We start from the raw sequence: 25,401 nt of genomic DNA, 5'->3' as shown, positions 1-25,401 counted from the left end.
GACAAAGCAAAACAATTTTAAAACCTACAAAGCACTTTGTATCTTTCCATCAATCCAGCTATTGGGTAAAATGTATGTTGAGATAATACTGTCAGTTAAACATCCACTTAATATTATTTTTACGTTGTAATATTGTATAATGTTCACTGTGCAGTATATATTTTTTAAAAATACATATGTAATGACAAGGTCAGGAAGCTAGAGGCCAGTGTCACATTACACAATGATTTAAAGTGGACACGAGAGATGAATAGGGTGTAATAACTGATACGTTTTATTATTTATTTTATTCAACATGCTACATAATTGAGGTCAGCTAATTTAGAAATTAATTTCCATCCATTTTCTAAATCATTTCAAGTCATACATGTCTTTATAAACAAATGCATTTTTTTCCTTTTATTTGTGACGTGTCAATTAAAATCTCAGCATAGTATTATCGTGTATTAGTACAAGAATTGTATTGAAATATGTACAGCACGGAAGTGGCAACGTCATGAGCAGATCGGCTAATTTCCGAGCGCACTTGAATGCACCATTCCTGCGCACAACGGTTGGCACCATCCGAACGAATAATGGTGGTAATTTGACCTGCGGGTCACTTCGACAACATGACGACCTTAAAACGCGATAAGCTGCAAAGCTGAACAGTTTGTTAAAGTTTAGAGTCGCTGGTTCGAGTGAGAGGACCTTCCCTGAGCAGCGCGGTATACCTGGGCGAGAAAACATTCACCTTCTCCGCGTCTTGTCGGCATTATGTCAAAACTACCAGGCAACGCAGGTGTGTCGCTCCTCGGGGACAAGTCGCTGGACTTCTACCGGGACCCGGTGCTCTTCTGCAGGGAGAAGATGGAGAAACACGGCAGCAGAGTGTTTCAAAGCCGCCTGCTGAACAGACCCACCACCTTCGTGTGCTCGGCGCAGGGCATGAAGGAGCTGCTGTGCGGTGAGCATACCTGCATGTCACTCCAATGCAAATTTACAAAAGACAGTATTTTGCAAAATACAGTTTTCAAAATACAGTTGCCTTCTTTTTATAGTTAGCTTTACTGCACGTCCTCTTTTTGGGGTCACTTTCACTTCGTGATCTTGTTTCGTTTTTTTGCTGGGTTTCCTATCTTGACGTAAAAAGTGGAGTCATAATTTTAATTTAAGTACATCAATGTGATCCGTCATGGGAGAAACTCGTGATGGTGCTGCAGGGGGATGGGGATGTTACCGAGACTTTTTGAGCAGCTTAATCTCTAAATTCCTCTGAGAATGCATTATGACAAATTAGCAAATGCAATACTGTAACCGAAATACTCCCCCTGAGTCAGACTAACTGGATAAGTATTACAAATTAACACTATTCTAAAGGATTTATATAATTGGATGTAAAAGGTGTCCCATTAAAGATTCAAGCTGATAGAAAGCACTGGCAGAGTGAGATTTTTTTTTCTTGGGAAGCCTGAGTGGGCCCAAGGGGTTTAGAGAAAAAAATATGGAAGAATCAGAAAATATCCAAAAGTAAAATATTTGGCATGACACTTGGTGGGGGGGGGCACTGTACCCATGCAGCCCCCCTTTAGCTCTGTCAGTGGATAGAAGGGGCATGACTCAAGTCAACTGAGGTCACCTGACTTTGTCACAATTAATTCCATGATTGTGCAATAATCGTTTGTGCTTTGTTTCAGAAAAGTCCAATGTGTTTCTAAAAGATCCGACTGACATGATGACAAATATGTATGGTGACACCATTGTTACCACTAACGGTAAAAATCATCTGTCATCATTCAATCAAATATTTCTGGCTTGATGACATTCTGGCAATGAATCTGTAATTATTTGTTTTTCCAGGTGAGGAGGCTTGTCTTCTCCGTCTGTCTTTCACCAGCTTGTTTACAGGAAGTTGTTTAGAATCATCAAGTGGTTACATCACCAGGTAGGCGAACCAAGTTGCAGTTCTTGACTGGCTGCTTTGAGAACAGCTGATTTGGGTTAAAAAAAAAAAAAAAAAGGGGGGGATTTTATTTATTTATTTGTCATCCGAGCCGAAGGGCTCTTGTGAAGGTTTTTCTTGTGTTGTAAAATGAGAACAGGACTCTGGTTGTGTGACTGATGAATTCAGTCAGTCACAAGAGTAACGTTTACAATAAAAGACTTCCTCTTTTGTACTTTAGAAATTGCATCATGTTTCTCTTCTCTTTTTTTTTTCCCAGTGTATGTGAACGCTGTCTCAAAGATCTTGCCTGCAGGTAATACATATTTGGAATTTAATACAGTCAATCCAAGAATGAAAAGTATTAATGGGGCCTCACATAAAACGGCTGAATTTAGAAATAAATAGTTGTAAAAAAAAAAAATAAATAAAAAATTAAAAGGTGCAATTTCACAACACTTGTGTGTGTTTTGTGTACAGTGGCGAGCCGCGGTGTGTGTACTCTGCATTTAAGCAGCTGGGGACAGAGTTGGTTTTGGGTCTTTTTCTGAACGTACATGCGGACGAGCAGCCGGAACTTTTCCAGAAAATCACACAGCTCTGCACTCAACACTGGCACGGTAAGAAAATTCTTGTGTAATAATCTGTCACAATGCTTCACCTGCTAGCTAAAATGTGATTTGAGTCTTGTAAAAATTTTACCGTCTGTGCGCCTTAATAATTTGCTTCTGCAGGTCTCATTTCTGCTCCGGTCAATGTGAAGGTCCCTTTGTGGTCATCTGGTTTTTCCGTGGCCTTGGAAGCCAGAGACCAGCTGCTGGAAATCATCAAAGACAAACTGGAGAATGACGCAGACGGGTGTGTAGGACGCATCCAAAACAAATCAGATTCGCCCGAGGGTTTGGCCATCACTGTTGCTCTTGGCTGTCAATCTCCAGTTTCGTGGGCTCGCTGAGGTCACTGCCTCTACCCGGCGCCGATTGTGCTTCCCGGCATCTCCTGCTGTTCATCTCAGCGCTCGTTCCCAAAGCTCTGGCGTCGCTACTCACTTCGTTCACTGTGGCTCTAAGTGGGAATGAAAAGGTACAACCACAAAAGAAAAAAATGGGGATGAGAGTGTGCATAATGCCCTTTGCCCCCCCGAAGGGAAAAGTCTTAGCTCCGCCAGTGCTTCGCACCCAATCTCAAGTCAAATGTTTTTTGTAAAATACAAAATCTTTTTTTTTTTTTTTTAACTTCTCATTTTTTCAGGAGGAAGCTCGCCGACGTGCGTTGATTGATGCTGATTATCTGCAAGGAGTCCTACTGGAAGTTCAGAGACTCTGGCCTCCTTTCATTGGTGGACGTAGAATAGCAGAAAGGGTAAGAATCATTTTGCAAAATTTACTCAGTTGATTTTTTTTTGCACAGTTGAATGGTCGGAGGACAGTCTCGAATTTTAAACAAGGAATTAAAAAGCTAGTTTGCCAGAATATCTTCGTCTCTGTATGTTGCCGTCTTTTCCTGTAGGTGGCGCCAAACCGCAGTAAATGCAGTAGCTTGTCTGTTCTCAGAGAAAAATAGTGCTAGTACTTTAATTTAAAAACATGAAATCATATTTAGCTGTGAACTGTGTTTGGAAATAGAAATAAAAATCTGGGGTGGCCATATATTAAATATAAACAATAAGGTAAAACTAAATCAAACAATCTGAACATGATAACACAAAACTCTTACAAGGCATTTTCTAATGCTGCTTGACTTCAGCACTTATCTGTCCATGCCCCAACTATATTTTGATTCCGGCAACCTCATCAAGCGGGTTTACGCAACAGCCCAATCCGAGGCATTGATCTGTCCATGTGATTGATCGGGTCCGCTTTCCCCGGATGGGAGTCGGAGGGGTCGCTGGTGGGGCCGACGTTGCGCTAGTGATGCTGTGAAGCCGAATGGAAAGTCATTTGTCACTTCTGGGAAATGCTTCAGTACACTTTGATTGCCGGCGACCTCCGGGGGAACATTTTAGGGCGGGGCGGGGCTCTATATACTTACATGTTATGAAGCTTGAGGAAATTTGAACAAACCAAACAAACTAACAAGACTGGATTAGTATTCACTGTCACGTGGAAAAAGTAGAAGCGGCGTCAGCTGGAACTAAAATATGCAAGTTTTGCAAACTTGGAAGCGCGCGTGTATGTGAGTCAGTGAATGAACTCCAGAAGGGCAGTCGTGTCACAGCGAGAACAAGGAGAAAGAAAAGTAGCAGATTTTCCACTCCAGCAGAGAGAGGCCGGGGTCGAAATGAGAAAGGGGCTATAAGGGTGGTGGTGGGGGGCACTGATTATACGTTGGGTGGCAGTCCATTAGCGTAGCCACTAATGGATGCAATGAAAAGGTGAACTTGGAGGCCAATGCACCGTGTGAGTGGACTTTTTGCCCCAAGGTGACTTTTTTTACACTAGAGCCCAATGTAAAAAAAAAAAAAAAAGGCCTTAGGAGAGTTTGTTGAAAATTCCAAAGTCTGTCATTTCCGTCATAGAATTGAATATGTGTATCGTCGCTAACCCCAGTCGGTTTGTGTGCGCAGGACACGACGCTGGCAGGTTTCCACGTCCCAAAGGGATACGGCGCCGTTTATGTCAGTCATGCGGTCCACAGGGACCCGCAGGTGTTTGAGCAGCCTGACAGCTTCCTGCCAGAGAGATGGAACGGAAGGTGAGCTTCTCGCAAACATAAAAAAAAAAAAGAAAATGTAGGCGGGGCACAAATTGGGTCAAGTCGTCGATTCAAAACCTACACCACAGCTATTTTCTGAAAGTGACAAACGAGTGCAAACCACTCAACCATTCAAATGATATTGTTTCCATGGCAACCAATGAAGATAGATTAACATTACGCACAAACGTGACCTCGCAGACAGAACGAGTTCAAGTTCGATTGCCGCACGTTAATGCGACTCAAAGATCATCATCCGCTTTGTTTACATTTTCGCTCTCCATTCACCTGTTTCTTTTCATTCATGTGCCTTCAGAAAGCGATGAATGCGTCTACGACGGAACCTGCTGTCATGGTTGCGAGTCACCTGACGCGGCGTCGACCAATCGCATGCTAACAGGGTGGGGGAGAAGCCGTTTTTGCATTTCTTTCCCTTAATGCCTCGTGGAATGGGATGGGATACCCGAAATGAGTCAGAGCTCAGCAGATCTGATCTCATTTTTTCCTTTTGTGAGCACGGCTCACAATGAAAATAGGCTCATCCCTGTGAAATAGTCTCCATTAATTTGGGATTTCTATTACCCGTTCATAAATCGCCGTTTAATGTGATCTTAAATAGGGTTTTTGTGTTACGCACTTAATTGTCAGATATAAATGCACACAATTTTAGGTCCTATTTAGAATGTAAATATTCTCCAGTAATGGCTTTTTGGGCAGGAAGGAAAAAAAAATGAATGAATGCAGCTGCCATGGTAACTCTGGCCACCTCATGCAATGGGGATTTCCCCGTGTGTGTGTGTGTGTTCTGCTTGAAAATGTTTTCTTTCACGTCATTTGGTCAATGTCCGAGCCACCAGTGATGACGCCGGTTGACGTACGTGAGCGCTAAAGGATAAATGTGTGATGACGCTACCAATGCGTTTTGGCTTCGTTTTGAGTGACACCATCCGAGATATTCCTACGACTGATATCTTTATCCTTCCATTGTTCTAGTTAGCCCTCCACCCCCCACCTCCGCTTGTCCATCTGTCAGTTGTCCGTGGGGGCTGCCTTTGCCTGTCGGGCCCCGATAGTTGCCAGGCTCCTTTTCTTGCCACCTGCCAGTTCACTTGAATAACTGCAGTCGTCTTGCATAACAAGCCCACCTACTATACCGAGTAACCCAATCAAAATTTTTTTTCTGTGTGCTTTAGTAAGATAGATGCACATATTGTGTGTCCTCATCCATGTGTGCTTTTCCAGTCTGAAGCAAACAGCGGCGTCACCACGTTATCGCCCTGTCGGGCCGACGCCCACGCAGACTGTGGACGTCGAGACGCGAGTCGGAAATGCTGCCGTGCGCAGATAAGGAATCGAGCTACTGCGGCTTGTAATCTTCTTTGGGTCGTGGAACAGGAAGCGTCTTAGTTATCAACACCATGGTTATGAAAAGTCTACACACCCCTGTTCAAATCCACCGCATGTTTTACGTTGGATCTCTCGGAAAGACTTCCCCTGGTGTCTCTCGGAATGGTTGTCTGCTCCGCATCCTGCTTCTTAAGCGCATGAAATTGTTTTTGAGGGTTGCAGCAAAAGAACACTTACGCTGCCTCACGCGGCGGCGCGCACAGGAACCGCTAATGCTTCCCGTTTGCCTTTAATCAGAGCTCAGGTTTCAGGATGCATTAGAAGCGATGTGGGGGGGGGGGTTGTTGGCACACCTGCTGTTCACGTCTGTTTTGTTCAACTGTATCATAGAAAAAGATGTAGGACACGATAAGATATCTGATGGTTCTCGTTTGGTGCTCAGTGAGTGAAATGTAGCATAAAGCGATCATGTCCAGAAAATCATTGAGTCCTTTAACCCTCTCGGCAGATATTTGACATTTTGTGTGCAAAGGTTTAAGTGGTTTGTTTTTTTTTTTACTTAGGAATGCAGACCACAAGCACTTCCTTTGTTCCTTCGGCAGCGGCTCTCGGAACTGCCTCGGTAGTAAACTTACGGACGTCTTCCTTAAGGTGAGCATGAAGCCAAAACACAACAAATGAGAATATTTTTTTTAAACCTTTAAAACAAACTCATGGTTCAGTTAATGTGAACGATGAAATTGAAGTGTCGCCATCGGTATAAAACGGCAAGCCTGAATTCCTACGAGTGGGATTTCCCTGCATTTAATTTGCACAACTTGCTAAATCAGCAATTATGCTCAATTACCAGCAACATGTTCACTTAACTAAAACTTATTATTGCACAAAGCAATTTAGCTTTCTCGCTTTTTAATCAAAGCATTTGTAAATAGAAAAGCTTTTTTTAGTTTTGCTTTTGCTACGACACCATCGGGATGCAGCAGCTAAAAAGTCAAGCAGGCAAGCGCTGAAGATTGAACTTGTAAAAAGTTCATTTGGGAATGATTACCCACACCAGTGTCGGGCAAACAACAGGAGAATATTTTAGGTCAATGTTCAACTTGGAAACTTTGCATGTTGGAGTTCCAGTTTTGAGTATGTTGCACGGTGCCCATATTGTTTTTTTAACCTCTTATCTGATTTGATTTATTTGTCCGACTTACATCCCAATGAGAGATTTTGCAAATCCGGCCTAATTGTCGGGTTGTTTATATTTGTCAATGGCAACAGAACAGACAGAATCCCTCCTTGCACACGCGAGTGGGCGTGACCAGTGTGAAAAGTAGACCGCGGGGATCTAGGTCATAGATGTGACTCATCGCCCCACACCCCCTCCCTCATCTTCCATCCTCCATCACTTCTTTCGCCCCTTCGTCTTCCCCCGGCGTGTTCATCCCGCCCTCCCCCCACCCTCTATCGGGATAATCTTCATTCATAAATTAGAGTCGCGGTGGTGAGATATTAACCAATGGCGGCTTTGACACTCAGCGTGCACTTGGTGCAGAATAAAAGAATAAAACGGGTGGTGTGTTTTGGTGCAGGAGGCTTGCGTGTACCTCTTGAAGCACTACGACTGGTGCCTGGACCCGCCGTCACAAAACCTGGACTACAAATGGCTGCCTGTGTCTCGGCCCGCCAGCCCCCCAACTCTTTCCTTCACTCGTACGGAGCCAGACGGAATTGACAGCACGTAGAGACGTGCAGAGTTTTTATCTGTAAGGGTGGGGGGGGGGACACAAATTTGGGCAATTAAAACCAAAATGCAGAAAATAGAACATTTAAAAGTAGTTGCCTTAAATATCATCTTGGGCTGAAAACACACACACATTGAGGTAAGCCCTCAGATTCCATCAGTGACTGCAAAAGTGTTCCCCCCCCATGTCTCCCCTCCTTTTCACCACCTAGCAACCAGCGCTGCTTAGCAACAGTCCGTCATACCGACACTACTGACTCGCTTCATTTTAGCATCCTCGAGCACGTACGCGAACACACACACAAAGCTAGTTATTTGCAATAATTTATTATTTGCCGCTCATGAATTGTCACCCAGCGAGGTCAGTTTTGATGAGTTGGCTCATACATTTAGGAACTGAGAATAGAGAATTAATGTCCATGGGACAATATTTTTTGGTCATGTCACGCCGTTCACCATCTAACTCTGCTGCTGTCAAATGTTTTTATTTAATTTAATGATGTAGAAATGACGCTTTTTTTTTGTGTCTATTGTTTTGTTATTTAAATATTACTGAATTTGTCAAGTTGTCCTGATCTTTTTTCTTTCATTTTTAAATGATATAGTAAAATATACTGCAGTGCTCACCTATAGGGAATAAAATCACAAAATTTAAATATACAAAATTATTGGTAACATTATTAAAAAATAACAATTTAAATAACAATAAGAAAAGTTACCAGTAATGATAAATATTTTACATACTCTATAATAATGTATTTTTTTCCCAGCTATTTATTTTTGAATACACATCCACACACGTGCGTGCAGACGCACATCAGAGTGCATCTGGAACCGAGTGAGATTCTGCTTAAGAGTCGGGTGACTCACTGTCCTTCATCCACCAGCCAGCCGCATCTCCTAACAACAATTGACGACAACAGGCCGCAGCCACTCTTCCTCCTTTTCATCTTGTCTTTTTCCTTCATGTTATTTTAACCCTGCCGAATCAATTTCAAAGCTTGTGAGCACAAAGGCAGACAAAACACTCAAAACGCTGCGCTGTCATCAGAGATGGCGGAAATGAAACTTCTCTGCATTGGCATCATGATGCCTTCAGTTGTATTTTGACATTGAATGTGCATTATGATTTTTAACATGGAGGTGGAAAAGGTCTTGACAGCATAATTGACCCCAAATCCTCAAGTCATGTGATCCAGACATTAGCAATCGTGTGTATTGTGTGCAAATCCTTATTTACACGTGAGCCACCTTGTGCCCGGCGTACAACACAATCAACTTTGCAAAGAATGTGGTGAGCAGAAGTGGTTTAAGTCATATTTAGCTTGCACGAGCATAAATTACCGCAACACAATGTGACTCATTGAAAAGCAAGTGCCAGCTCACGCGTCCAAATGTGAGCACACAATCGTCCATTCACACGTTTCACTCATTAAATTAAATACTGTGTTTGACATGAACCAAAGTTACCAACATTAGCTATTACAAAAATGGACACTTTTGTATGACAGGATTTAAAGCCGGGGATTAATTTTAAAGTCTATTTTTGTGACACCTTGGGGACAGCCAGTCTACTACCTGGCAACACACAGTGGCTCCAGATGGCACAACAAAGCCTGACGTCCATTTTAATGAGAGGAACTAATTAGCACATGCAGGCGTCTACTCAGTCCTGCACGATAAGTTTGCTAGCTTGCGCATAGCTAATATGTGAACATGCAAAAAAGTACATTTGTGTATAGTTAGTGTTTCAAATACAGTGTGTCGTAGTGTGATGAGCATAGACGTTAGCTTAAAACAGGTCAGGCTCCTAAGCTAGTGTGTCGTAGCGATGGTTAGATGTTAGCTTAAAACAGGTAAGACCTTAATTGACCTGCCTCATGTTGAAAGCCACAATCAGAGGAAATTCTACACGAAAGACACAATAGAGACAGTACATAACTCAAAGTAAATTTGTCATCCACATTATCGCTTTCATTGTTTTGATGCGTTTGTGCGTATAGCAACGGAAACCAAGAAACGGACTGTAATCCCCCCCCCCGGAACCACCCGCACAGAATCCTCAGTGCTTACTTATGAGCAAGTGTGTTTGTGTGTCCTCAGACAGAGAGGAAGGAAACATCATTAGTCACTGTGGTGCCATCAAGTGGTGTTTAATTGTCTCATTTATCTCGCTGTGCTTGCGACTGCGCTCGGATCGTGACATTCATTTGACTGTCAAACTAGCGTCTCACCTCCATTCATTTGCAAGCTATAAATAGATTTGAGCCATGGACATTACCAAATAACCGTGTCTTAAAACACTGGTAGCTCACATTATCATTCCCTATTAAAATGAATCATTCTGGCTTTTACGTAATCGTCTCCGTTGTCTCAGCAGTTCGTGCTTCGGTTCGACATGATGAAGACATTTTTGACCTCTCACACTGCTAGCTCGTGCGTCTGTCTCTTGTGGTGTATGCTCGAGGGGAGGACAAGCAGATGAGAGGTCAACAGGAAAAAATTAGAGATGGCACAACAAGAAATATTCAACAGCATTTTAAAATATTTGCTACTTTGTTGCACGCAGTATGTTTTGTTTGAAAGTGAGCGTCCGATTTTTCACGTGAGGCAGGAAGTGTGTGAGGAAAACGAACGTTGCGGCACATTTCTAGCTTCGGAGAGGCGTCGAGGATGTGGCAGATTGTGATAACACTTCAAGGCTTGTGTTTTGTTGTGCGAGGGCACGGGAGGGAGGGGGCGAGCAAATTTTTCACTTTAGTGTTGTGTAAGTTCTCGTTGCTTGTCAGGCTACCGGGCAATTGACTCAAAGCGACACTCTACACAGAGGAAATCCAATCACTTAAATGTGACCGTGTCTCATTAACAAGGACACTCCACTTCCTCTTGTTCCTTCCCCACATCCCTCACAGTTTTCAACTGTGCCCCCCCACCCCTCGCACACTTTATTCGTGGTCGTTGAATCAAAGTGTTGTTGTTTTTTTTCTTTTGGAGGAGTAGAATCAGAAAAGTTCAGCAGGAGTTCAAAGCTGTTTACTGTTTTGATCTTTAACAGTATTTTTCAGTTTATCAGGGTGTACCAAAAGTGAATTATAAGAGAAATAAAAGCCGATGAACATTTTTATGGAATTAAAATTTATGGCGACAGAGAACAAATGTGTGATCAGAACCGCAGAGCCAGGAAATGGAAGTTGAAAGTGGAACGAATTGAATCATTCTCTATGCCTGAAGTTAAGTTGAATGTAAAAATAACTGAAAACAAAAAGAAGAAACTCAACAAAACAATAAAATTAAAGCAACCAAAAGGGTTCATGATTAGCACCCTGATTAGCTTGTGCAGTTGAAAGCCTTTAATTGTTATTGTTTTTCTTTTCGTCATATTTTTCTCACCCTACGACATTTTGAAGCTAGGCTTTGTAAGCGCTATTTACAAATTTGTTTTACTTTTCTTGAATGCTGCACAAGAATAATTGGATTTTTAATTCCAAAGGACTCATGCTAATGGCTAGCCTACCTAATAAATACAATCAATAAAACATGATGATCCAATTAAGTTGTCTGCCGGTTAGCCTCCAAATATCAACTGCCTGTTTCTTCACCTTTCACCTAGACATTGTGGCGGCCTCACATGGGAGGCAGCAGTTACAGCTGCACGCTAGTTTGTTGACATACGCTTGGCTAATAGGCTGCCACGTGCCAACTCTCGCTCTCAATTCCCAAAATGTGAATGACTTGCAAAAAAACAACAACCATGTATTTCAAAACAAACAGCAAAGATTCCTCTACTCGCTATTTTTGGAATTGCATTTGATCAAAAAGATTATGGTCCCAAAAATGATCCGTTATATTGATAGAAACATCGTTTTAGATTGGCTTCGGTTACTCTCATTAGCCACACTTATTTGGCTTTTTTTATGTGGTCAACCTACTAAGTCATGCATTAAACACAGATTTCAATGGTTAAAGGTTGAAATTAATCGAATATAGGCACTGCTTTGTTTACTTTTTTCCCCCCATCATACTTCCGCCGCCGTCAAACATCCCTTTTATTACATTTTAGCTCCAGGGGTGGCAGTGCCCCTGTGGCCCCCCCTCTAGCTCTGCCAATTGACAAAAAAGCCTATCAGTGCAATGACCTTTCGTATGTATTTGCTTTGGAGCTTCAAGGCTTACCTGTTGTTGGTTAAATATTACTTATTAACCAACACAACAAAGACAAATATAAACACACACACACACATGCTTGAGTCATTATAATGTGGCCTCCAACATCTTAGTATATTTCCATTCCGATGAGCAAGCTTAAAAATATTTTTGTCTTTTTGATTACCAATTCATGGACTGCATGCAAAATAATGCACTTTTCATTCCACCATAAAGCGCAAGTGAATATGGATCTGACCTCGCCATGGCCCTTTTTCATTTCCGCTACTCAATTTGCCCTCTCACCCTCTCTCGCCCTCTCGTAACACTCCTTTGTCCTCTTTGCTCTCCCTGCATCTCTTTCGCTTGTATCCAGGCATAAACAGCATGTTGGCACTATAACAACACAAGTGTTCCAATTGCAGCACTACTCAACCGGAGTTTAATCATTGGATTATGGGATTAGCGAGTAGCGCAGATTTACTAACATACTGTACATGCGCCATTTTATAAAGCTGTTATTTTTGATCATATCGGATGTGTTGGGCACATTGTGTACAGACACGCTTTACTTCCAACCTTTTGACTTGTGCTTGTATAAATAGTGGACAATTTAATAATAGCGTTTATCATTCAGTATCCCCAATTAACATAATGTATTCACTAGGGGTGTAACGATTCATCGATACACATCGATTAATCGATATAATGCTCTACGATTTGTTGGCATCGATGCTAAACGTAAACATCGATCTATATCGCCCGTTTTTGACCTCGAACATTAGACGCGACTTTATTTTGTAATCCAGTTCATTGTTGCTTGCTTCCTCTTTCCGGGAGCAGTGCGCGGCGTGTTGTGTTGTGAGCAGAGCAGGCACGTGAAAGGGGAGCCGACAACTACGCGGCTCCTGGGCTGGTGCTATGGCTAGTGTCCAAGAAGACGAGGAAATTCGCTCCCCTCTGGGCTTCAAGTCATTCGTTTGGAAGCACTTTGTAATTTCCTAAATAAAGAGTTTGCAGTACGTTGTTGATTTTGCGTATGAATTGTTATAAATCAGGATATTGTTCTATATCGATCGTAGAGCACTATATCGTGATGTATCGTGAATGAATCACAGCAAGCTTTAAGATATCGGCAAATATCGTATCGTGGTTCTTTGTATCGATATGATATCGTATCGTTACAAAACCCGCGATTTACACCCCTAGTTTGTAACCCTAACCTTGATTTAAAACCCTAGTCAGAAACCCTAACCCTAGCTTGAAACCCTAATTAGCAATGGCAAAACTCCTTGGAAACCCTGGTCGGAAACCCTAACCCTAGTTTTGTAAGCCTAGTTAGAAACCCTAATCTTAGAAACCCTAAAAGTAGTTTGAAACCCTCGTTGGAAACCCTAACCTTAGCTTTAAAACCTAGTTTGTAACCCTAAGCTTGGTTTAAAACCCTAGTCGGAAACCCTACCCCTTGTTTGAAACTTTAATTAGCGATGGCAAAACTCCTTGGAAACCCTGGTCGGAAACCCTAACCCTAGTTTTGAAAGCCTAGTTAGAAACCCTGATCTTAGAAACCATAAAAGTAGTTTGAAACCCTCGTTGGAAACCCTAACCCTAGCATTAAAACCAAGTTTGTAACCCTAACCTTTGTTTAAAACTCTAGTCGGAAACCCTAACCCTAGTTTGAAACCCTAAATAGCAATGGCAAAACTCCTTGGAAACCCTGGTCGGAAACCCTAACCCTCGTTTTGAAAGCCTAGTTAGAAACCCTAATCTTAGAAACCCTAAAAGTAGTTTGAAACCCTCGTTGGAAACCCTAACCCTAGCTTTAAAACCTAGTTTGAAACCCTAACCTTGGTTTGAAACCCTAGTCGGAAACCCTGAGCCTAGTTTGAAACCCTAATTAGCGATGGCAAAACTCCTTGGAAACCCTAGTCGGAAACCCTAACCCTAGTTTTGAAAGCCTAGTTAGAAACCCTAACCCTAACTCTAGTTTTGAAAGCCTAGTTAGTAACCCTAACCCTAACTCTAACTCTAACCCTAACCCTAACTCTAACTCTAACTCTAACCCTAACCCTAGTTTTGAAAGCCTAGTTAGAAACCCTAACTCCAACCCTAATCCTAACCCTAACCCTAACTTTGGAAACCCTAGTGGAAAACCCTAACCCTAGTTTTGAAAGCCTAGTTAGAAACCCCAGTCTTAGAAACCCTAAAAGTAGTTCGAAACCCTCGTTGGAAACCCTAACCCTAGCTTTAAAACCTAGTTTGAAACCCTAACCTTGGTTTAAAACCCTAGTCGGAAACCCTGAGCCTAGTTTGAAACCCTAATTAGCGATGGCAAAACTCCTTGGAAACCCTAGTCGGAAACCCTAACCCTAGTTTGAAACCCTAATTAGCAATGGCAAAACTCCTTGGAAACCCTGGTCGGAAACCCTACCCCTAGTTTTGAAAGCCTAGTTAGAAACCCTAACCCTAACTCTAGTTTTGAAAGCCTAGTTAGTAACCCTAACCCTAACCCTAACCCTAACCCTAACTCTAACTCTAACCCTAACCCTAACTCTAACTCTAACCCTAACCCTAGTTTTGAAAGCCTAGTTAGAAACCCTAACTCCAACCCTAATCCTAACCCTAACTTTGGAAACCCTAGTGGAAAACCCTAACTCTAGTTTTGAAAGCCTAGTTAGAAACCCCAATCTTAGAAACCCTAAAAGTAGTTCGAAACCCTCGTTGGAAACCCTAACCCTAGCTTTAAAACCTAGTTTGAAACCCTAACCTTGGTTTAAAACCCTAGTCGGAAACCCTGAGCCTAGTTTGAAACCTTAATTAGCGATGGCAAAACTCCTTGGAAACCCTAGTCGGAAACCCTAACCCTAGTTTGAAACCCTAATTAGCAATGGCAGAACTCCTTGGAAACCCTGGTCGGAAACCCTAACCCTAGTTTTGAAAGCCTAGTTAGAAACCCTAACCCTAACTCTAGTTTTGAAAGCCTAGTTAGTAACCCTAACCCTAACTCTAACTCTAACCCTAACCCTAACCCTAACCCTAACCCTAACTCTAACTCTAACTCTAACTCTAACCCTAACCCTAACCCTAGTTTTGAAAGCCTAGTTAGAAACCCTAACTCCAACCCTAATCCTAACCCTAACCCTAACTTTGGAAACCCTAGTGGAAAACCCTAACCCTAGTTTTGAAAGCCTAGTTAGAAACCCCAATCTTAGAAACCCTAAAAGTAGTTCGAAACCCTCGTTGGAAACCCTAACCCTAGCTTTAAAACCTAGTTTGAAACCCTAACCTTGGTTTAAAACCCTAGTCGGAAACCCTGAGCCTAGTTTGAAACCCTAATTAGCGATGGCAAAACTCCTTGGAAACCCTAGTCGGAAACCCTAACCCTAGTTTGAAACCCTAATTAGCAATGGCAAAACTCCTTGGAAACCCTGGTCGGAAACCCTACCCCTAGTTTTGAAAGCCTAGTTAGAAACCCTAACCCTAACTCTAGTTTTGAAAGCCTAGTTAGTAACCCTAACCCTAACCCTAACTCTAACTGTAACCCTAACCCTAACCCTAACCCTAACTCTAACTCTAACTCTAACCCTAACCCTAGTTTTGAAAGCCTAGTTAGAAACCCTAACTCCAACCCTAATCCTAACCCTAACCCTAACTTTGGAAACCCTAGTGGAAAACCCTAACCCTAGTTTTGAAAGCCTAGTTAGAAACCCCAATCTTAGAAACCCTAAAAGTAGTTTGAAACCCTCGTTGGAAACCCTAACCTTAGCTTTAAAACCTAGTTTGTAACCCTAAGCTTGGTTTAAAACCCTAGTCGGAAACCCTACCCCTTGTTTGAAACTTTAATTAGCGATGGCAAAACTCCTTGGAAACCCTGGTCGGAAACCCTAACCCTAGTTTTGAAAGCCTAGTTAGAAACCCTGATCTTAGAAACCATAAAAGTAGTTTGAAACCCTCGTTGGAAACCCTAACCCTAGCATTAAAACCAAGTTTGTAACCCTAACCTTTGTTTAAAACTCTAGTCGGAAACCCTAACCCTAGTTTGAAACCCTAAATAGCAATGGCAAAACTCCTTGGAAACCCTGGTCGGAAACCCTAACCCTCGTTTTGAAAGCCTAGTTAGAAACCCTAATCTTAGAAACCCTAAAAGTAGTTTGAAACCCTCGTTGGAAACCCTAACCCTAGCTTTAAAACCTAGTTTGAAACCCTAACCTTGGTTTGAAACCCTAGTCGGAAACCCTGAGCCTAGTTTGAAACCCTAATTAGCGATGGCAAAACTCCTTGGAAACCCTAGTCGGAAACCCTAACCCTAGTTTTGAAAGCCTAGTTAGAAACCCTAACCCTAACTCTAGTTTTGAAAGCCTAGTTAGTAACCCTAACCCTAACCCTAACTCTAACTCTAACCCTAACCCTAACCCTAACCCTAACTCTAACTCTAACTCTAACTCTAACCCTAACCCTAGTTTTGAAAGCCTAGTTAGAAACCCTAACTCCAACCCTAATCCTAACCCTAACCCTAACTTTGGAAACCCTAGTGGAAAACCCTAACCCTAGTTTTGAAAGCCTAGTTAGAAACCCCAGTCTTAGAAACCCTAAAAGTAGTTCGAAACCCTCGTTGGAAACCCTAACCCTAGCTTTAAAACCTAGTTTGAAACCCTAACCTTGGTTTAAAACCCTAGTCGGAAACCCTGAGCCTAGTTTGAAACCTTAATTAGCGATGGCAAAACTCCTTGGAAACCCTAGTCGGAAACCCTAACCCTAGTTTGAAACCCTAATTAGCAATGGCAGAACTCCTTGGAAACCCTGGTCGGAAACCCTAACCCTAGTTTTGAAAGCCTAGTTAGAAACCCTAACCCTAACTCTAGTTTTGAAAGCCTAGTTAGTAACCCTAACCCTAACTCTAACTCTAACCCTAACCCTAACCCTAACCCTAACCCTAACTCTAACTCTAACTCTAACTCTAACCCTAACCCTAACCCTAGTTTTGAAAGCCTAGTTAGAAACCCTAACTCCAACCCTAATCCTAACCCTAACCCTAACTTTGGAAACCCTAGTGGAAAACCCTAACCCTAGTTTTGAAAGCCTAGTTAGAAACCCCAATCTTAGAAACCCTAAAAGTAGTTCGAAACCCTCGTTGGAAACCCTAACCCTAGCTTTAAAACCTAGTTTGAAACCCTAACCTTGGTTTAAAACCCTAGTCGGAAACCCTGAGCCTAGTTTGAAACCCTAATTAGCGATGGCAAAACTCCTTGGAAACCCTAGTCGGAAACCCTAACCCTAGTTTGAAACCCTAATTAGCAATGGCAAAACTCCTTGGAAACCCTGGTCGGAAACCCTACCCCTAGTTTTGAAAGCCTAGTTAGAAACCCTAACCCTAACTCTAGTTTTGAAAGCCTAGTTAGTAACCCTAACCCTAACCCTAACTCTAACTGTAACCCTAACCCTAACCCTAACCCTAACTCTAACTCTAACTCTAACCCTAACCCTAGTTTTGAAAGCCTAGTTAGAAACCCTAACTCCAACCCTAATCCTAACCCTAACCCTAACTTTGGAAACCCTAGTGGAAAACCCTAACCCTAGTTTTGAAAGCCTAGTTAGAAACCCCAATCTTAGAAACCCTAAAAGTAGTTTGAAACCCTCGTTGGAAACCCTAACCTTAGCTTTAAAACCTAGTTTGTAACCCTAAGCTTGGTTTAAAACCCTAGTCGGAAACCCTACCCCTTGTTTGAAACTTTAATTAGCGATGGCAAAACTCCTTGGAAACCCTGGTCGGAAACCCTAACCCTAGTTTTGAAAGCCTAGTTAGAAACCCTGATCTTAGAAACCATAAAAGTAGTTTGAAACCCTCGTTGGAAACCCTAACCCTAGCATTAAAACCAAGTTTGTAACCCTAACCTTTGTTTAAAACTCTAGTCGGAAACCCTAACCCTAGTTTGAAACCCTAAATAGCAATGGCAAAACTCCTTGGAAACCCTGGTCGGAAACCCTAACCCTCGTTTTGAAAGCCTAGTTAGAAACCCTAATCTTAGAAACCCTAAAAGTAGTTTGAAACCCTCGTTGGAAACCCTAACCCTAGCTTTAAAACCTAGTTTGAAACCCTAACCTTGGTTTGAAACCCTAGTCGGAAACCCTGAGCCTAGTTTGAAACCCTAATTAGCGATGGCAAAACTCCTTGGAAACCCTAGTCGGAAACCCTAACCCTAGTTTTGAAAGCCTAGTTAGAAACCCTAACCCTAACTCTAGTTTTGAAAGCCTAGTTAGTAACCCTAACCCTAACCCTAACTCTAACTCTAACCCTAACCCTAACCCTAACCCTAACCCTAACTCTAACTCTAACTCTAACTCTAACCCTAACCCTAGTTTTGAAAGCCTAGTTAGAAACCCTAACTCCAACCCTAATCCTAACCCTAACCCTAACTTTGGAAACCCTAGTGGAAAACCCTAACCCTAGTTTTGAAAGCCTAGTTAGAAACCCCAGTCTTAGAAACCCTAAAAGTAGTTCGAAACCCTCGTTGGAAACCCTAACCCTAGCTTTAAAACCTAGTTTGAAACCCTAACCTTGGTTTAAAACCCTAGTCGGAAACCCTGAGCCTAGTTTGAAACCCTAATTAGCGATGGCAAAACTCCTTGGAAACCCTAGTCGGAAACCCTAACCCTAGTTTGAAACCCTAATTAGCAATGGCAAAACTCCTTGGAAACCCTGGTCGGAAACCCTACCCCTAGTTTTGAAAGCCTAGTTAGAAACCCTAACCCTAACTCTAGTTTTGAAAGCCTAGTTAGTAACCCTAACCCTAACCCTAACTCTAACTCTAACCCTAACCCTAACCCTAACCCTAACCCTAACCCTAACTCTAACTCTAACTCTAACCCTAACCCTAGTTTTGAAAGCCTAGTTAGAAACCCTAACTCCAACCCTAATCCTAACCCTAACCCTAACTTTGGAAACCCTAGTGGAAAACCCTAACCCTAGTTTTGAAAGCCTAGTTAGAAACCCCAATCTTAGAAACCCTAAAAGTAGTTCGAAACCCTCGTTGGAAACCCTAACCCTAGCTTTAAAACCTAGTTTGAAACCCTAACCTTGGTTTAAAACCCTAGTCGGAAACCCTGAGCCTAGTTTGAAACCTTAATTAGCGATGGCAAAACTCCTTGGAAACCCTAGTCGGAAACCCTAACCCTAGTTTGAAACCCTAATTAGCAATGGCAAAACTCCTTGGAAACCCTGGTCGGAAACCCTAACCCTAGTTTTGAAAGCCTAGTTAGAAACCCTAACCCTAACTCTAGTTTTGAAAGCCTAGTTAGTAACCCTAACCCTAACTCTAACTCTAACCCTAACCCTAACCCTAACCCTAACCCTAACCCTAACTCTAACCCTAACCCTAACCCTAGTTTTGAAAGCCTATTTAGAAACCCTAACTCCAACCCTAATCCTAACCCTAACTTTGGAAACCCTAGTGGAAAACCCTAACCCTAGTTTTGAAAGCCTAGTTAGAAACCCCAATCTTAGAAACCCTAAAAGTAGTTCGAAACCCTCGTTGGAAACCCTAACCCTAGCTTTAAAACCTAGTTTGAAACCCTAACCTTGGTTTAAAACCCTAGTCGGAAACCCTGAGCCTAGTTTGAAACCCTAATTAGCGATGGCAAAACTCCTTGGAAACCCTAGTCGGAAACCCTAACCCTAGTTTGAAACCCTAATTAGCAATGGCAAAACTCCTTGGAAACCCTGGTCGGAAACCCTACCCCTAGTTTTGAAAGCCTAGTTAGAAACCCTAACCCTAACTCTAGTTTTGAAAGCCTAGTTAGTAACCCTAACCCTAACCCTAACCCTAACCCTAACTCTAACTCTAACCCTAACCCTAACTCTAACTCTAACCCTAACCCTAGTTTTGAAAGCCTAGTTAGAAACCCTAACTCCAACCCTAATCCTAACCCTAACCCTAACTTTGGAAACCCTAGTGGAAAACCCTAACTCTAGTTTTGAAAGCCTAGTTAGAAACCCCAATCTTAGAAACCCTAAAAGTAGTTCGAAACCCTCGTTGGAAACCCTAACCCTAGCTTTAAAACCTAGTTTGAAACCCTAACCTTGGTTTAAAACCCTAGTCGGAAACCCTGAGCCTAGTTTGAAACCTTAATTAGCGATGGCAAAACTCCTTGGAAACCCTAGTCGGAAACCCTAACCCTAGTTTGAAACCCTAATTAGCAATGGCAGAACTCCTTGGAAACCCTGGTCGGAAACCCTAACCCTAGTTTTGAAAGCCTAGTTAGAAACCCTAACCCTAACTCTAGTTTTGAAAGCCTAGTTAGTAACCCTAACCCTAACTCTAACTCTAACCCTAACCCTAACCCTAACTCTAACTCTAACTCTAACCCTAACCCTAACCCTAGTTTTGAAAGCCTAGTTAGAAACCCTAACTCCAACCCTAATCCTAACCCTAACCCTAACTTTGGAAACCCTAGTGGAAAACCCTAACCCTAGTTTTGAAAGCCTAGTTAGAAACCCCAATCTTAGAAACCCTAAAAGTAGTTCGAAACCCTCGTTGGAAACCCTAACCCTAGCTTTAAAACCTAGTTTGAAACCCTAACCTTGGTTTAAAACCCTAGTCGGAAACCCTGAGCCTAGTTTGAAACCCTAATTAGCGATGGCAAAACTCCTTGGAAACCCTAGTCGGAAACCCTAACCCTAGTTTGAAACCCTAATTAGCAATGGCAAAACTCCTTGGAAACCCTGGTCGGAAACCCTACCCCTAGTTTTGAAAGCCTAGTTAGAAACCCTAACCCTAACTCTAGTTTTGAAAGCCTAGTTAGTAACCCTAACCCTAACCCTAACTCTAACTGTAACCCTAACCCTAACCCTAACCCTAACCCTAACTCTAACTCTAACTCTAACCCTAACCCTAGTTTTGAAAGCCTAGTTAGAAACCCTAACTCCAACCCTAATCCTAACCCTAACCCTAACTTTGGAAACCCTAGTGGAAAACCCTAACCCTAGTTTTGAAAGCCTAGTTAGAAACCCCAATCTTAGAAACCCTAAAAGTAGTTTGAAACCCTCGTTGGAAACCCTAACCTTAGCTTTAAAACCTAGTTTGTAACCCTAAGCTTGGTTTAAAACCCTAGTCGGAAACCCTACCCCTTGTTTGAAACTTTAATTAGCGATGGCAAAACTCCTTGGAAACCCTGGTCGGAAACCCTAACCCTAGTTTTGAAAGCCTAGTTAGAAACCCTGATCTTAGAAACCATAAAAGTAGTTTGAAACCCTCGTTGGAAACCCTAACCCTAGCATTAAAACCAAGTTTGTAACCCTAACCTTTGTTTAAAACTCTAGTCGGAAACCCTAACCCTAGTTTGAAACCCTAAATAGCAATGGCAAAACTCCTTGGAAACCCTGGTCGGAAACCCTAACCCTCGTTTTGAAAGCCTAGTTAGAAACCCTAATCTTAGAAACCCTAAAAGTAGTTTGAAACCCTCGTTGGAAACCCTAACCCTAGCTTTAAAACCTAGTTTGAAACCCTAACCTTGGTTTGAAACCCTAGTCGGAAACCCTGAGCCTAGTTTGAAACCCTAATTAGCGATGGCAAAACTCCTTGGAAACCCTAGTCGGAAACCCTAACCCTAGTTTTGAAAGCCTAGTTAGAAACCCTAACCCTAACTCTAGTTTTGAAAGCCTAGTTAGTAACCCTAACCCTAACCCTAACTCTAACTCTAACCCTAACCCTAACCCTAACCCTAACCCTAACTCTAACTCTAACTCTAACTCTAACTCTAACCCTAACCCTAGTTTTGAAAGCCTAGTTAGAAACCCTAACTCCAACCCTAATCCTAACCCTAACTTTGGAAACCCTAGTGGAAAACCCTAACCCTAGTTTTGAAAGCCTAGTTAGAAACCCCAGTCTTAGAAACCCTAAAAGTAGTTCGAAACCCTCGTTGGAAACCCTAACCCTAGCTTTAAAACCTAGTTTGAAACCCTAACCTTGGTTTAAAACCCTAGTCGGAAACCCTGAGCCTAGTTTGAAACCCTAATTAGCGATGGCAAAACTCCTTGGAAACCCTAGTCGGAAACCCTAACCCTAGTTTGAAACCCTAATTAGCAATGGCAAAACTCCTTGGAAACCCTGGTCGGAAACCCTACCCCTAGTTTTGAAAGCCTAGTTAGAAACCCTAACCCTAACTCTAGTTTTGAAAGCCTAGTTAGTAACCCTAACCCTAACCCTAACTCTAACCCTAACCCTAACCCTAACCCTAACCCTAACCCTAACCCTAACCCTAACCCTAACTCTAACTCTAACCCTAACCCTAGTTTTGAAAGCCTAGTTAGAAACCCTAACTCCAACCCTAATCCTAACCCTAACCCTAACTTTGGAAACCCTAGTGGAAAACCCTAACCCTAGTTTTGAAAGCCTAGTTAGAAACCCCAATCTTAGAAACCCTAAAAGTAGTTCGAAACCCTCGTTGGAAACCCTAACCCTAGCTTTAAAACCTAGTTTGAAACCCTAACCTTGGTTTAAAACCCTAGTCGGAAACCCTGAGCCTAGTTTGAAACCTTAATTAGCGATGGCAAAACTCCTTGGAAACCCTAGTCGGAAACCCTAACCCTAGTTTGAAACCCTAATTAGCAATGGCAAAACTCCTTGGAAACCCTGGTCGGAAACCCTAACCCTAGTTTTGAAAGCCTAGTTAGAAACCCTAACCCTAACTCTAGTTTTGAAAGCCTAGTTAGTAACCCTAACCCTAACTCTAACTCTAACCCTAACCCTAACCCTAACCCTAACTCTAACCCTAACCCTAACCCTAGTTTTGAAAGCCTAGTTAGAAACCCTAACTCCAACCCTAATCCTAACCCTAACTTTGGAAACCCTAGTGGAAAACCCTAACCCTAGTTTTGAAAGCCTAGTTAGAAACCCCAATCTTAGAAACCCTAAAAGTAGTTCGAAACCCTCGTTGGAAACCCTAACCCTAGCTTTAAAACCTAGTTTGAAACCCTAACCTTGGTTTAAAACCCTAGTCGGAAACCCTGAGCCTAGTTTGAAACCCTAATTAGCGATGGCAAAACTCCTTGGAAACCCTAGTCGGAAACCCTAACCCTAGTTTGAAACCCTAATTAGCAATGGCAAAACTCCTTGGAAACCCTGGTCGGAAACCCTACCCCTAGTTTTGAAAGCCTAGTTAGAAACGCTATTCTTAGAAACCCTAAAAGTAGTTTGAAACTAGGGGTGTAACGATTCATCGATACACATCGATTAATCGATATAATGCTCTACGATTTGTTGGCATCGATGCTAAACGTAAACATCGATCTATATCGCCCGTTTTTGACCTCGGACATTAGACGCGACTTTATTTTGAAATCCAGTTCATTGTTCCTCTTTCCGGGAGCAGTGCGCGGCGTGTTGTGTTGTGAGCAGAGCAGGCACGTGAAAGGGGAGCCGACAACTACGCGGCTCCTGGGCTGGTGCTATGGCTAGTGTCCAAGAAGACGAGGAAATTTGCTCCCCTTTGGGCTTCAAGTCATTCGTTTGGAAGCACTTTGTAATTTCCTAAATAAAGAGTTTGCAGCACCTTGTTGATTTTGCGTATGAATTGTTATAAATCAGGATATTGTTCTATATCGATCGTAGAGCACTATATCGTGATGTATCGTGAATGAATCACAGCAGGCTTTAAGATATCGGCAAATATCGTATTGTGGTTCTTTGTATCGATATGATATCGTATCGTTACAAAACCCGCGATTTACACCCCTAGTATTCACTATTAACTTGGATGTTGATTCGACAGTCGAGGTGGCGACTATGCAGAGGAGGAACATGACTGTTTGTACTTGGGAGGTGACTCACGTCGCCATAATGACTAAACACCGTTCACATTTGAGTGTACATTCTGTTCTATTATTACAATTGTCCACTTAGTCATAATGCACTGAGCACCCAGGATAGAGACATTTCAGACATGACTCAAGTTGCAACAATTGTATTTTATATCATTCAATGCATGGAATTGTAAAAAAAATAAATAATCAATAATAAAATAAAATACATGCTGTCACGACCTCTATGATTTCTATTTTTAGATCCACGCAGGATGAAGTCCATTATCATCTTTTCACAGCAAACCACCAACAAGCGATCCACTTGTAAAATATGGGCTGTTGCCTGTCTTAACAATATGGAGGATTATGTAACAATTACATAACAAAAGTTGGCTGCATTCACATTTCTTTGTGAAAGAAGCTGAAGCCGTCAAGTATATTTAAAAAAAGCATGTATGGGTGCTTAAGCTGATCTTTTTTTTTTTTCCAGCCTCTTGTAGGTAATTAAATTATTAGAAGCAATTCTTTGTACAATACGATGCATTACGCTTTCTCTCTGACATCTTTGAGGTAGCAGACTTTTTGATACATCTTTTTCCAACGATGATGTGATGTGGATGATTTTGTGCATGTGTGTTCTATTCATGAATGAAATACCACCACTCTCATGTGACACTACAACATGCAATTGTAGCACACAGAAAGGAAGGAGAGGGAGTGAAAGAGATATTTACTAACTGTGACGTGTGCCTATCGGAACCCGCTCCTCCCCATTTGATGTATTGACGGATGACCACATGCACGCGGGCTACGGACGTGAGGGGATGAATGGATGGATGAGGGGGGGGGGGGGGGTAGAGGGAGCGATGACATCAGAGTCTCCCCCGCACCAATCGGCTCTAATCTGGCTACCCGTTGTCTCCGCCCCTCCCTCACCTCTCCCTTGTTGCTACGGCAGCTGCAGCATCCCCGCCCGTGCGGCCTATAATTTAGTGTCGGTAGTAAAGCGGCGCGGTGCCTTCGTGTGTTAATGGAAACGACAATCCCAGCACACGTGATCGCCGCTTACTATGTCCGTCGTCTACTTCCCCTCCCCTGCTCTTCATCAACCCTCGGCCAGTCCGTTCCATCACCGTAAAACGCATATCCGGATAATGTGCGATACAAGGTCAATCAAAATCCAATTGGGCTGCGTAAACAGGATTTCAGGGAGAGTTTATAGGCAATGGCAGTGACACAGCTTTGCAATTTCTCAGTGCTTTAAAAAGTGACTTATGCTCCCTGACGTAAGCATCTCGCATCATCTCCAGGGTCAATGCCGGAGTAGATTTGAATGCGCCACAGAGCGCGTCAGTGGTGGAAATAAACGACGGCCTCCAAAAGTATCATCAAAATGCTAAATGAGTGATGAATGAAAACTTCCACCAAGGACTTCTTACATTGTTTTTACTGCAACTGTAAAACTATCTGCAGTGGAAACGCTGCAGGGTTGAAGATGGGCACCTGTGCACTTAGTCGTCGTCATGGTTTTGCATAATGCACCATGGAAATGAGATCAACACGCAAATACCTGAGCGCACTCAGCTAAAGATGCAAATTGCTCTCCTGCTCGTACAACGCGCACGTAAACGTGTCCGCTTCCTGCCTTCGAAACGACATACAGCTGCACTGCAATGTTGACCTCAAAATTGGAATGCTGGGGTCATTGGAAGCTCCCAAGACATGAATTATGAATCTTTCTAATGGGGCCCCCCCCATTCCTTTATT

General features: G+C 42.5%; 1 protein-coding gene across 2 annotated transcripts; it reads left to right on the top strand.

Annotated features, from left to right (window-relative positions):
* Nucleotides 1-383: 383 nt before the first annotated feature.
* On the top strand, nt 384-24,174 carry LOC119131335 (cytochrome P450 26B1-like). Of its 2 annotated transcripts, none has more exons than XM_037265680.1 (11): nt 384-946; nt 1,677-1,754; nt 1,840-1,924; nt 2,202-2,237; nt 2,402-2,541; nt 2,656-2,779; nt 2,860-3,004; nt 3,173-3,283; nt 4,488-4,615; nt 6,526-6,613; nt 23,896-24,174. In XM_037265680.1, exons 1-11 carry the CDS (start codon nt 757-759, stop codon nt 23,908-23,910), a joined length of 1,140 nt encoding a protein of 379 aa, XP_037121575.1. In that variant the 5' UTR covers nt 384-756; the 3' UTR covers nt 23,911-24,174. The 2 variants fall into 2 exon arrangements, with proteins under 2 accessions (XP_037121575.1, XP_037121574.1); XM_037265679.1 differs by lacking the exon at nt 23,896-24,174 and adding an exon at nt 7,543-8,263 and having other exon boundaries at nt 393-946.
* Nucleotides 24,175-25,401: the final 1,227 nt, after the last annotated feature.

Source organism: Syngnathus acus, chromosome 12 (assembly GCF_901709675.1).
Source record: "Syngnathus acus chromosome 12, fSynAcu1.2, whole genome shotgun sequence".
NCBI lineage: Eukaryota > Metazoa > Chordata > Actinopteri > Syngnathiformes > Syngnathidae > Syngnathus > Syngnathus acus.
Note: the sequence above shows the minus strand (reverse complement) of the source record. Positions and strands in the feature narration are given on the sequence as shown.